At 60.6% G+C, this 12,618-nt stretch overlaps 2 protein-coding genes across 4 annotated transcripts in view; both read right to left on the bottom strand.

Moving 5' to 3' along the window:
- Nucleotides 1-2,275: 2,275 nt before the first annotated feature.
- RHOT2 (ras homolog family member T2) overlaps nucleotides 2,276-12,618 on the bottom strand; it is a 10,359-nt gene continuing 16 nt past the window's right edge. Inside the window, exons 1-16 of one of the 3 annotated variants that reach the window (XM_035895460.1) lie at nucleotides 12,594-12,618; nucleotides 11,242-11,295; nucleotides 10,772-10,824; nucleotides 10,145-10,253; nucleotides 9,576-9,677; nucleotides 8,981-9,079; nucleotides 8,496-8,604; nucleotides 8,094-8,214; nucleotides 7,154-7,238; nucleotides 5,868-6,013; nucleotides 5,679-5,779; nucleotides 5,476-5,606; nucleotides 4,935-5,015; nucleotides 4,658-4,780; nucleotides 4,350-4,552; nucleotides 2,276-2,959 (exon numbers count right to left, since the gene is read on the bottom strand). The exon at nucleotides 12,594-12,618 is cut by the window's right edge and continues 16 nt beyond it. In XM_035895460.1, coding sequence (XP_035751353.1) covers nucleotides 2,842-2,959; nucleotides 4,350-4,552; nucleotides 4,658-4,780; nucleotides 4,935-5,015; nucleotides 5,476-5,606; nucleotides 5,679-5,779; nucleotides 5,868-6,013; nucleotides 7,154-7,238; nucleotides 8,094-8,214; nucleotides 8,496-8,604; nucleotides 8,981-9,079; nucleotides 9,576-9,677; nucleotides 10,145-10,253; nucleotides 10,772-10,803 — 1,560 coding nt within the window. In that variant the 5' untranslated portion in view covers nucleotides 10,804-10,824; nucleotides 11,242-11,295; nucleotides 12,594-12,618 and the 3' untranslated portion in view covers nucleotides 2,276-2,841. Of the gene's footprint in view, nucleotides 2,960-4,349; nucleotides 4,553-4,657; nucleotides 4,781-4,934; nucleotides 5,016-5,475; nucleotides 5,780-5,867; nucleotides 6,014-7,153; nucleotides 7,239-8,093; nucleotides 8,215-8,495; nucleotides 8,605-8,980; nucleotides 9,080-9,575; nucleotides 9,678-10,144; nucleotides 10,254-10,771; nucleotides 10,825-11,241; nucleotides 11,315-12,593 lie in introns of those variants that run through there. The other 2 variants (XM_035895453.1, XM_035895466.1) reach the window with 2 other exon arrangements.
- WDR90 (WD repeat domain 90) overlaps nucleotides 11,215-12,618 on the bottom strand; it is a 61,833-nt gene continuing 60,429 nt past the window's right edge. Inside the window, 2 exon segments of the mRNA XM_035895625.1 lie at nucleotides 11,215-11,295; nucleotides 11,351-11,472. Coding sequence (XP_035751518.1) covers nucleotides 11,215-11,295; nucleotides 11,351-11,472 — 203 coding nt within the window.

Raw genomic sequence — 12,618 nt, 5'->3', positions numbered from 1 at the left:
CCGTATGGATACCTACATCCCAATATGGGTACCTACATCCCAATATGGGTACCTACATCCCGGTATGGGTACCTACGTCCCGGTATGGGTACCTGCATCCCGGTATGGGTACCTACATCCCAATATGGGTACCTGCATCCCGGTATGGGTACCTGCATCCCGGTATGGGCACCTGCATCCCGGTATGGGTACCTGCATCCCAGCATGGGCACCAGCATGTGCAATCTGGCACAGGTGCCTGCAAACTTCACCTCCACCCTGACCCTGTTGCCCCATCATGACTCTGTTGCCCCCAGGCCAGCCCGGGCCCTGGTGCGTCCCCCACGGGTGCTCCCCCTGGCACAGGGCACGCGGTGCCTCCAGCACTGGCACTGCCCCGGTGCAGAGCACCCTTTCCATGACGTGCACAGTGGCACCCAGGCCAGGGCTGCTCCCCGGGGCCCAGCCTGCCTTGGGCTCACCAGCGAGCACCGGGCATCCCATCCACCTTGGCATCGCCTGCTCCGCCCTGCACGCTGGCACGGGCCGCGCTCCCCCCGTCCCGACCCTGGCACACGGCTGCGGTCCGTCCTCGTCCAGCTCCGAGCAGAGGCCCTGGAGGGGCGCTGGGAAAAGCCTTTTCCCCAGCTGTGCCCGCGTCCCCAGCACCCAACGCCTGCAGGCTGAGCCCGCAGAGACAGAAATAGCAGAGGGGAAAGCTGCCACGGGGAAACGGGGGCAGGCAGGGGAGGCGGCACAGCCCCGGGAGCTGCAGGTGTACGGGGGGGAAGGCGGCTGCAGGGAAGTGGGGAGGCCCCAACCCTGCCCGGGGACGGGCATGCAGAGCCCCAGGGTACAGGGGCAGCCGAGTCTCCTCCTTCCCTCCGCCCGTGAGGACACGGGGACCCACCACCCCCTTCCCCATCTCTCCCTGCTGGCTGGCACTTGTTGCGGAGGCATGTGTGTCCCCAAGCACCAAGGAGCCCTGGGCCAGCCCCAAGCCTTGTCCCATCGGGCCAGGCTTCAACTGCTGCCCTAAATCCCTGTAAGTGCCCCCAAAGGGGGTGCGCAGCCCTTGGGGTCTCCTCGCCCACACCACAGCCAAAGGACACCCTGGGCTTTGGCCAGTCCCAGTAGGGGTGAGGGGTCCTGCTCCCCAGGAGACACAGGACACGGTGTGCAAGCCAAAGGTGTGTAAAAATTTATTTTCACGTAGAGAACAAACCCCCTAAAACAGTATGGCTTTGCCAGCCCTGGACCGGTGCCGGGAGCGGGGTCAGACGAGAGCCACGTTGCGGTGGGCTCGGGCACGGAGAGGGGATAAGGGAACACCGGGGACGTGGCCCTGGCAGCGCCATGAACCGCGAGCCAGCAGCAAGCGAGGGCAGCGGGGGCCCGACTGGCAGGGGGGCTCTGGCACAGGCAGGGACCCCCCCATCCAGGGACTGGGCACTGGCAGGATGGTGGCACCACCCTGGGGACTGTCCCCGTAAGAGATGCCGGCTGCTGCCCAGCAACTTCTCAACCCCCTTCACCAGCTCCAGGCCACGATAAAAAAATTTAAATAGACAAAAAAATACAGAAAAGCAGCCCCAGCTGTAACTCAGTGCTGCCCCACCAGCTGCCTGCAAATAAACCTACCCTGAGTGTGCTCCAGAAGCTGAAGAGCTCGCGTCATGGAGGCAGGAGCTGCCCCGGCTTGCCCCCAGCAGGATGGGAGCCCAGGGCTGGGTGTGAGCTGGGCGCGGAGGCCAGCACAGGCCGGCCTCGCTCTTTGGGACTCGAAGACGGGGACGCTGTGGGACTCTGGCCCCAGATTTGCCCTGGGCTGAAGTCACGGCAGCTGCCCGGCAGCTAAGGCTGGCTTGGGTGAGGGCAGGGGACAGGGGAGCTTCCAGTCGTACCAGGAGATGCAACGCCCAGAGCCTCGCGCTCTGGCCATGTCCCCATGGTGGAGACAGCGGGACAAGGGCCGTATGCCAGCGTATGGCACGGCACGCCGTGGCACTAGCTCAGCGATGGCACTGCCAGGAAAGGGCTGCAGCCCACCCTCAGGAGCACAGCAGGCACCCTGCGCCCTCCCAGCCCACCAGGGCTCCTGGGGCCCAAGAATACTGGTGGTCATCAATACTGGTGGCCAGGGGTGGGGAGGGGACGGGCCACGCAGTCAGGTTGGGGAGAAGGGCAGATGGGCCCAGAGCCTGGCACGCTGCAGGACGCTGAGTATTTTTGTGCAGAAACACAAGAGAGAAGGGGCCTGGGACAGGTCCCAGGTATCGCTCCCCTCCCTGGGCAGCCCAGGGTCCCAGCAAGGGCCAGGAGCGACCCCAAATCGCAGGGGCGTGGGGGGTGTAAGTGCCTGGCCCTTCATGGCTGCCTTTCCCAGCACTGGCAGAGGGAAACAGGGCCGGGGGATGGAGGTGTGCCCCGGGGGGCCGAAGCCATGAGCCCAGTGCTGCTGCTGTGGGAGTGTTGCCCCCCCAGAATTGAGGGCACCAGCACAGCCCTCCAGGGAAGGGGATGTGCCCAGCCTAACAGACACTGAAACACTCATGTTTGAGCTTAAAAACAAACGTTAAAAAAAAATGAACAGAGTAAAAGATGGTGGGTGATCCTCCATCTGCTGGTGAGGCAGAGCCCCCAGGGTGAGGGGATGGCAGAGGCCGGCAGGGTTGGGCTGGCCAGTGCTGGGGAATTTATCCTGCTGGTGCTGGGAAGTTCAGTTTCACTGGTCCTGCAATCCCGGCTGGGGGGAAAGGAGGATCTCCCAGCAGGGACCAGCTTGAGGCAGGGCCCCTCGCCGGGGCATCACTCAGGAGGGGGAGGCTGGTGTCACGGGGAGGACGGGGTAGAGAACAACTCTCATTTGTTCTTGGCTAGCAGGCGGTACAGCGTGAACCCTACCAGAGCAGTCACCGTGGCCCCCAGAGCCACCCGCAGCCAGAAGGACGCGGCTCCCAGCTCCACGGCGTTCAAGTGGCTGCAAGGGAAGAGAGAAGAGGCCGGTGAGCAAGGTGCAGAGACACGGCCGTGCAAACGCCAAGCTCCCCGGCAGCCTGGAGTGCTTCCCCCCCAGCGCAGGAAGGGTGGGGTGTCCCTGGGGGATGGATGGTGACCACAGCGCAGCTCCAGGCTGGGGGATGCAGCCCAGCTGAAGGCAGAGAGGAGCGAGAGGCTCCCCAGCCCCGCGAGCCGAAGCACCCACCGCCTGGCATCATCATCATCATCATCAAGGATGGCTGCCCGCCCTGCTGGCGGGACGGAGGTGGCTTTACCCTCCCATGATCTGCAAATAGCACACCAACACCTAAATAATTAGTACGAGCAAGGAGGTACGCATCTCCCTTTCTAGGTCAAGCTGCTTTTACAACTCCAAGTGCAAAGAGACCCAGAAGCGGATGCAGGCGGAGACACTGGCACAGCCGGTGACACCGACCCAAGGGCAGCGAGGGAAAGGGCCCAGTCCTGCCTGAGCGTACACATTCCCTTCCTAAACACGTGCTGTCCTGCATCAACGTGCTCCTCTCCGAGGAGGAAAGACATATCCATTATTCATTCTCCACTAAATCAGGGGAGAAGAGCCAATCCCCGGCCCTCCATTACGCCGTTATTTATTTATACCACATACCCTAAGATATATTAAGAATATTTAAATTTTAATACTGCAGAGGGGAAAAAAAAAAAAGTGTCAGCTCTAAAAATAAAGTTGTTTATTGAAAAGAAGCTAGAGGGAAAACCACTCACTAGTAATCCCATCCTGTCTTCCAACGCACCCACACGTTCTCTCCGGCTGGGCTCTGCCCCCGGCGTTGCGCCCTCGGCTTTCGGCCCCCTCCGCCCCTCGAGCGGAGCGAGGCCACACGAAGACACGTTCCCCTTCCCAGATCTCCCCCCACTGCCCATGAGCGGCCTAGCTGCCGCCCCTCCTCGATACCCAGCCCCTTCCAGGTGCAGTTCCTTCCCAAGGGGAGGCTGTGTGAGCAGAGGTCTCGCTTCACTGACCTCTTTTTCAAGTCTGATCCACCTCATCAGGAGAAAATAGCTGCCACCTCTGTGGGCCTTGGCAAACTAGGCTGGCTACTCCCCTTTGGCGTTTTTTTATCTTAGGCTTCAAAAATAAAAACTCCTGTGGCAGGACCTATCTAAGAAATCTGCCAGAGACGCACACAAGGCAGAAGAGAGCCTCCACCCGCTCTGAGCAGGCGAAGCAGCGGCCCTTTTGTTTCAATGTATGAGCAGACCACACCAAGAGCTAGAGAGAAACCAAACCAAAAGCAAATGCAGCAGAGGCAGGGTTCAGACACAGCCCCCCCCTCCTCCCCCACGCTCTGCTCCCAGTCGAGAGCCCCCTCCGCGGGAAGGATACTAACGGGAAGGTGGCGGCGGTGGCCAGCTTGGTGTAGACAGTGGTGCCGGGCGGTCCCTGGCCGTGGCAGGAGAAGAGGAAGGGCGGTGGGAGGCAGTGCTTGTAGCAGAACTGGCTGGGGGAGAGCCCGGGCTGCTGGCTCGCTTCTGGCAGGTCCGTCTTGGAGGCCACGAAGACGCAGGGGATCTGGCTGTCCATGTAGTGTTGCTGCAGAGACAGGGAGAAGCCCCAGCGAGGGGTAAGCGACCGAGCCCTGGGAGACGTGGGGCTGCCACACGAAGGCTGAAGTCCCACAGGGCCCCTGCCAGCTACCTTATAAAGACTGGCACAGTAGCTGAAGGATCTGGGGTCCCTCAGGTCGTAGATGAAGCAGGCGACATCGCAGGCTGCATCCGATGGCTTCACGAACTTCGTGTCGGCGCTGACCTCATACAGCTGGAGCAGGAGGGGAAAGGATGTGTGGCACAGCACCGTCTGCACAACCGCAGCCCAGGGGTGCCAGGATGGCACTGCAGCAACATGGGGGGAGCATGGCCCAGCCCTGCTGCAAGCCAGACACAGCAGCGATTCCCTCCTCTCCCTGACTTACTATAAGGTACTTTTCCTGGCCGTTGACCTGCACCGTGTTGATGGCGTAGAGGGATGGCTCTCCTGGGTTCTCCCTCTGGACCTGCCAGCGATGAAAACACCGTCTCAGACAGCAGGGGGCAAGAGCAGTGCTTGGGGGAGGGAGAGCATTTCACACTGCCCCGAGCCCCGTGGTGTAACAGCCGCTTGAAGGCCAGCCGGAGCCTGCCACGAGACACGGGGCCGTTCGTAACAAGCAGGGAAAGCCAGCATCACCTCGGGGAGATACAGCTGCCCGGGAAAGGCACAGCCCCTCCAGATCCTCGGGACAAGCAGAGGGAGTGGGCCCGCTGCCTTAGGCAAAATTAAGGATGCAAGAGCCACAGCAACCGGCCCTGCCAGCACAGAGGGCTGTGAAGCCCTTTTTGCTGGGATGCTGGGGCCTGGCCACGGGCAGGGAGGTGCCATCATGCGTCAGGTCGCCCAACGGCCTCACGGCTCTGCCTCCTGCTCCGCCGGGATGCCCTGCCGCAGCGCGGCCGGAGAGGGGAGCAGCCACTCACCGCGAGGCTCCTGCCGAGGAAGGCCTGCAGGAAGGCAGACTTGCCTGCGCCCCTGGCTCCCAGCACCTTGCAGAGGAAGACGTTTCTCTGGGTCTGGCCTTTTTCCAGGTCAATCCTCTTCTCCCGGGTCACTGGCAGGAGAGAGGCTGGGTGAGCAAGAGGAGGGACCTGAGCTGTGACAGGAGGGGAGGGCATGGCCGTACCCGTGAGGGCTTGTGTCTGGGAGTCTTGCTCCGAGAGGATGGGGTAGCCCAGGTAGCCCAGGCACTCCAAGCAGTGCCGCACATCCAGGTAAGCCACGAGCCTGGAGAGACAGAGCGCACCGGGAAGCCGACAAGGTCAGCAAGGGCTAAGCGAAGTGACTAAAGGCAGGGGAGAGGGACTGAGCTTACGTCCACTGGCAGAGGAATCCATGCAGGGAAAGCAGGCCTTTATCAGTGGTGCATACCGTGTTGTAGAGCTCGGGGCCCCAGGGCACGCAGGGGAAGACGCTGAAGAAGTTCTGCAGCTCCGTGGGGGAGAGGGCTCCGTCCTGGTCCTGCCGAAACAAAGGGGAGTTGGCAGCTGAGGCAGGACACAGCCCACGCACACGCCGGCAGCTCTCTGCAGCCACACCAAATGCTGTCGGGGTCCAGGGAGGGTCCCTGGCACACAGGCCACCCTGCTCGCTGCTGCAGAATGACACAGGGATGCTTTCAATCACAGAAATCAATTGCAAGCAAGGCCAGAGCTGTGTGAGCGTGCAGAGAGCCTGTGCCCCAGGGACTCCCATCACTGCACGAGAGACAGGCTGCTTCTGCTCTGCGATTGCAGCTGGAACCAGTGCCAGCCCTGCTACCGGGCAGGACCTGTCCACGCTCACCCCACAGCCCTCAGCTTCCCTGGGGCCAGCCACCCCGCAGCAGCCTGCATCGGTCCAGCCTGGCCTTCCCCGCCGCAGGGTAACTAACCCAAGGTCTGTGTGCGGCCGCCGGGCCGCTGGCCACCAGCTAACCACATGCCAAGGCAGCACCTTCGGGCTGGTGTGCCCCAAGGCCATGCCACAGAGGATCTGCCGACATCTGGGCACACAGGGATGTGCATCGACTCCGTGCTGCAATTCCCCGTGGCCAGAGAGCTGCTGTACCCCAGGTGCACATCAGCATCTCAATAACCAGTCCGAGCAGGTGCATGCAGATCCAATACAGCCCCTTCTCCCACGCTCCAATGAGCCAGAGTACGGCACAAATCAGTTGCTTTCTCTCCCTCTCTTCGGCCTGGCTCCCCCTCCGCAGGGCTGGCAGCCGTGCGGATGCTCGTGCTCGGTCCGTGGCTTCAGGGCAGCAGCTGTGCCCACCCCCTCTGCCACCCTGCCTGCTGCAGCCAGGCACTACGAGGGGCTACACCAGTTTGATGTTAACTCAGACCCATCCCCTGAAGGCCCAGACTTTACTGGCTGCCCTCTGGTCAAGGGTAGTGACCACAACCTCAGGCCCTTGACACGCTGCTGCCATCAGATGACCTACAGCTCGCTGTGACCACCTCCTGCTCCCAAAGCCTCCAGCAAGAAGCTGTAAAGGGAGCGCTGTGGCAGCAGGAAGCCCTAGAACAGAGGGGCGAACAGGAGAGCTGCTACACCCAAACCTGCAGGCCTAGCAGAGCATCCCCTCGCCAGGCAGCTCCACCGCGCGCTGCCTACCTTGTCGTGCTTCTCAAACAGCCGCTGCAGGAACTGGTAGCCCAAATGGTTGAGCTCCGTCGAGCAGCCGGGGGGAAGGCGGAACCTGTTGGAAGAGACCCAAGTGAGCCTCCTCAAGCCCTGAACGAAGGGCAGCATGCGAGCGGGTCTTCAGCCAAGCCAGATCTCACCCAGAACACACAGCTCCACACTCCCTCCCTGCTCAAGTCCAGTGGTTGTCTCCAGGCCTGCCTATCCCTTGACACAGCCCCCCTTGTTTTGGGGAGGAGCCCTCGAGGGTGCACAGTGGCTTCTCCTCGGCACATCCACGCTGCCCAAGCAGCCAGAGAGATGACGTAGCCCTCGCTCTGCCTCGTGCCCAGGGCTTCAGAAGGGCACAGCACTACCCCTGGGGTGCTTTCCACCAGCATGGGCCCTGTCGCCTCCCTGCGCAGCCTGCTGTCTGGGGAGAGGATGAGGCAGCTCACAAGCCAAACCCTTTCATTACTGCCAGATCACCACCTCCGGGGTGGCAGGGAGCAGAGAGGAGACAGCAGCTGCAGAATCAGCCGGGAGGGCTATGCTGACAGCTCGCTGCTCCTGACAGAGCCGTTCTGCCTCAGCTCAGGCAGAGACAGAACAGCCTTCAAACACCCCTTGCTGATGTCAAGGGAAGTCAGCGACAGGCCTGCATTCCCCACCTCCTTGCCCGCCTACATCAGAGCCAGCAGCGCAGTCAGCAGCTCCAAGGACCATTGTATTCATTGCCAACCCCATGTGTCAGCTCCTGCCCATAGGGGAAGGTGAGGAGCATGAACCTGACCAGGCTAAGGGTCCTCAGCTGAGGAATGGGGTAGACCCCAGGGTGCAGAGAGGAGCCAGCAGAGGTGCTGGGGAGCCCAAATTGCACACCACGGGGATGTCACACCCTGCCCGCCCCACGCCACGGCAGGATACACACTGTGGGTAGAGATAGTCATCTGTCAGCTCCAGCTCGTCGTCGTATCCAAAGCGGCGAAGGATGGTCCAGGTGGTCTCGTGCCGGCCCCTCTGGATGAAGAGTGTGTTGAGGAAGAGGAAGCCTGTGGGAGAGATCAGGTGGCTCAGACACAGTGGGGCCAACTGAGCACTCAGCCTCAGGGATCCGCTCCTTGGGACCATGCTTTTCCTGGAAAAATAGGCTGCTGGGACAGAGCTCTAGTAGCCACAGCAGGCTCAGGCTTGCTTTGACAAGAGGGAATAATTAGGCTTGGAATGAGAGCAGAGAGGCTCAGCTCGAGGACAGGGCCCCTCACAATGTGCTGAAGGAGATGGGTCCCTCCACCCTTCGCTGGGAAAGGACATGGAGCCCTTGTGCCGTTACCGTTCAACGTCAGGCCGTTGTCCTGCACCCCATCTGTGGTGTTCTTCCACACAACCATCTTGACATCTTCCAGGGCCTGGGGAGCCAGTGGGTTTCCAAAACACGACTTCTACCTCCCAAGAACAAGAAGATCACCATCAGCAAAGCACACAGAGAGCATAACCCTCTGTCTCGCCAGCATCCCTCTTCCCTGGAAAGGAGACGGTGTTTCTAGGAGAGAAAATCCACCCAGCTCAGGGATTACTGCCTTAGACCTTGACCAAATCCCTGTTCTTCAGTATCCCAGTAACATATGACTCTCAACATCTCCAGAGCCTCCTGCTCTTCCCACTGCAGAGCAGGCAGAACAATAGAAGTACGGAATGCCAACAGGACAGCTGTGTCAGGAGAGGGGCAGCCTTTCTGCCTGGCATTGGATGGAAAGGGGACCCCAAGGGCTTTCCACAAGGGACTGGGGAATCCCTCTGCTCTGCAGCCAGCCATACCTGGAAGTAGTTGAGTTCATCATCGCTAAGGATCTGGTTGTTATCTTGGTCTGAGAGGTTGAAAATCCGCGTCAGCGCTCGTGCACACGCAGGTTTCAGCTGCAAGGGACCAACCATGGCAACAAGAACAGGGCATCACCTTCAGTCTGGCCCTTCCCCTTGCCTCCTGAAACCCCATGCCAGAGGCATTCCCTTCCTGCACTGGCTGGGAACATGGTCCAGCTCGGCCAGTACCGCAGCCACCTCGGAGGTGGGAGTCGGAAGCAGGACAGCCCACGGGGAAGTTTTCTCCTGGACCCTTCCCACCATGGCTGCCACACGGGCTGGAGCACCAGGGCTTCTACCCCAACATGCCCCCGGTCCTTGCAGATCTGCAGATCTCTCTGGCCTGGATATACCCAGCTGGCTACGCTGCACATGGGAGAGGAGTATTTTCCCCTCTGTCGGCTCCCCCCAGAGGCACTGCTTTCCCCTTGTTATGGCTGCCTCGGCCCAAACTTTCCACCCACCTACCCAGGGGCAAAAGCACAGCACCAGAGCTGAGCGCTGTAATGGGGAGGAGATTCCTCCAGGGGCTGTGAGCAGCCCTTCCTACCTGCTTCTCCTCTGGGTCATAGAGGGGGGCGGTGGGGTGCAGCACAGCTTTCTGGGCATAGTAGAAGAGCTCAGAGATGTTCTTGAGGTTCTTGGCAGAACACTGGGGATTCAAAGGAAGAGACAGCCCTGTAAGCGGGGACGGGTGATGGGCTGGTGACAAGGGGCAGGAGAAGGACAATATGAGCTCCCCGAGCCAGACAAGCTGTGCATCAAAGCCCAGAGCGATGTCTGTCCACCATTAGGAAAAAACAAAATGGAAACCTCTGGCTCGCACTCTGACTTTGCTGCACCCATTCCACAGCTCCGGAGCCACCAGGGGCTGCACGTAGCTCCGACACCAGTTACAAGCTAGAGAGCTGGAGCGGACAGACACTGAAACCCACCCCCTGCGAGGAAGGCAAAGGACAGAAAGCCTAAAGCAAAGGCCCTCAAGACCCAAACAGGGGTACATCTGCAGAGCAACATTAGCAGGGCAGACCTCTTCGTGCTCGAAGGCTCCCTGGCTCACATCAGACAAGCAGCCCTACCCCTCAGGGAGGCTTTGCAGAAACCCCCCGGTTCCCTCACCTCCACGCAGGTCTCGATCTCCGAGAACTGGTTCATGATGGGCAGGATGACATCCATGGAGCTCCCCACCTGCAGGTCAGACTTGTTTCCCACTAAAATAATGGGGATCCTGGGAAAGAAAGACAAAGAATCAGAGACCACAAGTGAGGCCATCCCTCTCTTGGTCTCAGCGCTGCCCCCGCCACGCGTGCTCCCAGGCCCCAGGCAGCAAGCTGGGGAGCCTCCCCACCCTCCTCCGCAAGGTCCACAGCAGCTTTCCTGCCTCCCACGGCTGGGAGCATCCATCTGGAGAAACAGACTGCCTGATCCCGCTGCCGCTTTCACCCAGCAACAATATGTTCAGGAGCCTTTAATCCAGCACAGCAGCCTTCTGCCTAAGCAATCCAAGCACAGATTGCGGCTTCTGTGCTCCCTTACTCCCTTGGCAGCCTCTTCTCCCTGCCTGGCTGAGGAGCGATCAAGGGGGGAAGGAACCCACTCCCGTGGCCCTCTGCCTCAGCCAGATCTGTGAGGGAAAAAAGCCCCCACGTCCTTCTGCTACCAGTGGTCTGGCCCCAAGGTGGTGGGGACCCTGCAGCCTCCAGAATCCCCCAATTCTGCACCCGCAGAGCACATCACACATGGTACCTGGAGCCCTTTTCAACTCCTCCGTTCACCATGGGGATCCACTTTGTGCGAATCTGAAAGGCGAGCACAGGGAAAGGCCTGTCAGCGCAGCCTGGGGAGGGAGAGGCAGCTCCCAGCACAGCTCCCAGCACAGGCGTGGCGGCCGTCAGCAGGGCCCTGCAGCCGTCTGCTCCCTGGCATTCCCCCGCACCAGCAGGCAGAGCAGACCCAGGGATGCTGGCTGCCAACAGGATGATGCAACAAGCCTGCTGCCCCCCAGCATGTGAAGGCAACAGCCAACATAGGAGCAAGCTTGGGCTGTGCTCAGCCTGTCTCTGCTTGCAGGCGTCCCCATAGGGCAGGAGGGCATCAGCACCCACCCAGATCAAAAAGTCAGGGCAGCTGGGAAGGACCCGGTGCTGGGAATCCTTTTCCCTCCAGCACTGCTGCCAGAGCGGGGCCGCTCAGGGCTCTGGTGGGGGACCTGTTACCTTCTCAATCGTGGCCTCCTTGGTGACATCATACACCACGCAGACCACGTTGGCCTGCAAGAAAGAAGCGTCAGAGCGTGGTGAGGGAGGGTCCCTGTGGTGCACTCACTGCAGCGGGGAGGCAGCCTGAGCCCCAGGCACAGCTTTGCCATAGCCGCAGGCCGGCCCCACAGCCAGGCAGCTCCAGCCCCAGGCTGCTGTCACGCTTGCAGCAAAATCCAGACGTGATGGCTGAGCATGCGTGAGTGTGCACACACACACACAAGCAGCCCTCCAACAGTGACGACTTGCCTGCTCTACAATGGGCTGCTTGGGGTAAAGACTGGCTCCTCTGCTTTGGGAGCTGCCGCAAGCACATCTGCCTCCATGCCTGGCCCCCCAGTTCCCTGCTCCCACACCTCACTGTCCCCCTGTGATGGTTCTGCCCGTGCCCCGTGCTGGGCCGGCGGCCGCTGCCCTCCCCGACCCCATGCAGACAGCGCTGACACCAGCGCTTTATTTGAAGCAGACAGGAGGGATCACTGGCCCTTTCAGGAGAGAGTTTAGCGCTAATCCCGAGGACATACAAGGGTTTAGGCAGGATTTCCTGGAGCCATTTTAAGCCCCTGTATATTCTTTCTGTCTGGGTGGAGGGAGCAGGACCCCCGTGCCCACCAGCCCACCTCCTTGGCTGTTAGCCACTGAGGTGGAGAGATTAAATAGCTTTGCTCATGTGCGGTGCACAGAGGAGAGAGTTTTATTATCCGTAATCAAGAGATCCTCCTCTGTGCAGAGCTGAGGTTAATCCTAGGGCAGAGAAGAGCAGCTGGGCCCACCCCAGCCAGCCGGCTGGATTATTCCTCCATGGCTGCTCCGAGGGATGTGGGAGCCCTTGTCCCTCCCTGTCCAGCACTCCCCGGGACTCCCAGCTCCCAAGCCAACTCTTTTCTGCCACTGCTTCATCAGGCAGTCACAGGGAGCTAATGTAGGGAAGCAGGGGGGTCTTGCCCAAGCTCGACAACTAATTCTCCCCTCTTGCAAGTCCATTGGGAACATCCCGAGGCTAAGAGCACATCATCTGCTCAGCAGCCTCCTCCACCGCCTGGTGGGCAGCAAGCTGCCCCCCACGTCTCTCCTTCTGGAGGCTCCCTAGAGGGCTAGGACAAGCCACATACAACAGCTTACAAGACAGAGAAGGATTAAACAAACCTCTAAACAAACTGATAGCATTAATCCACAGATAACCAACTGCCTGCACATCCCCGGGCGGCTAATGGGGAGAGCCTGCAGCCATGTGTTGTCACTTGCCAGCTGCAGGGCTAACAGGCATCACAGGCTCCTGTCACACAAGACCCCCACCCAGCCCCGCTCACCTTAGCGATCTCTTCCTGCAGCTCA

This window comes from Egretta garzetta, unplaced genomic scaffold (genome assembly GCF_000687185.1).
Source record: "Egretta garzetta isolate BGI_Z169 unplaced genomic scaffold, ASM68718v1 scaffold140, whole genome shotgun sequence".
Classification (NCBI taxonomy): domain Eukaryota; kingdom Metazoa; phylum Chordata; class Aves; order Pelecaniformes; family Ardeidae; genus Egretta; species Egretta garzetta.
This window is presented reverse-complemented; position numbering and strand designations above follow the sequence as displayed.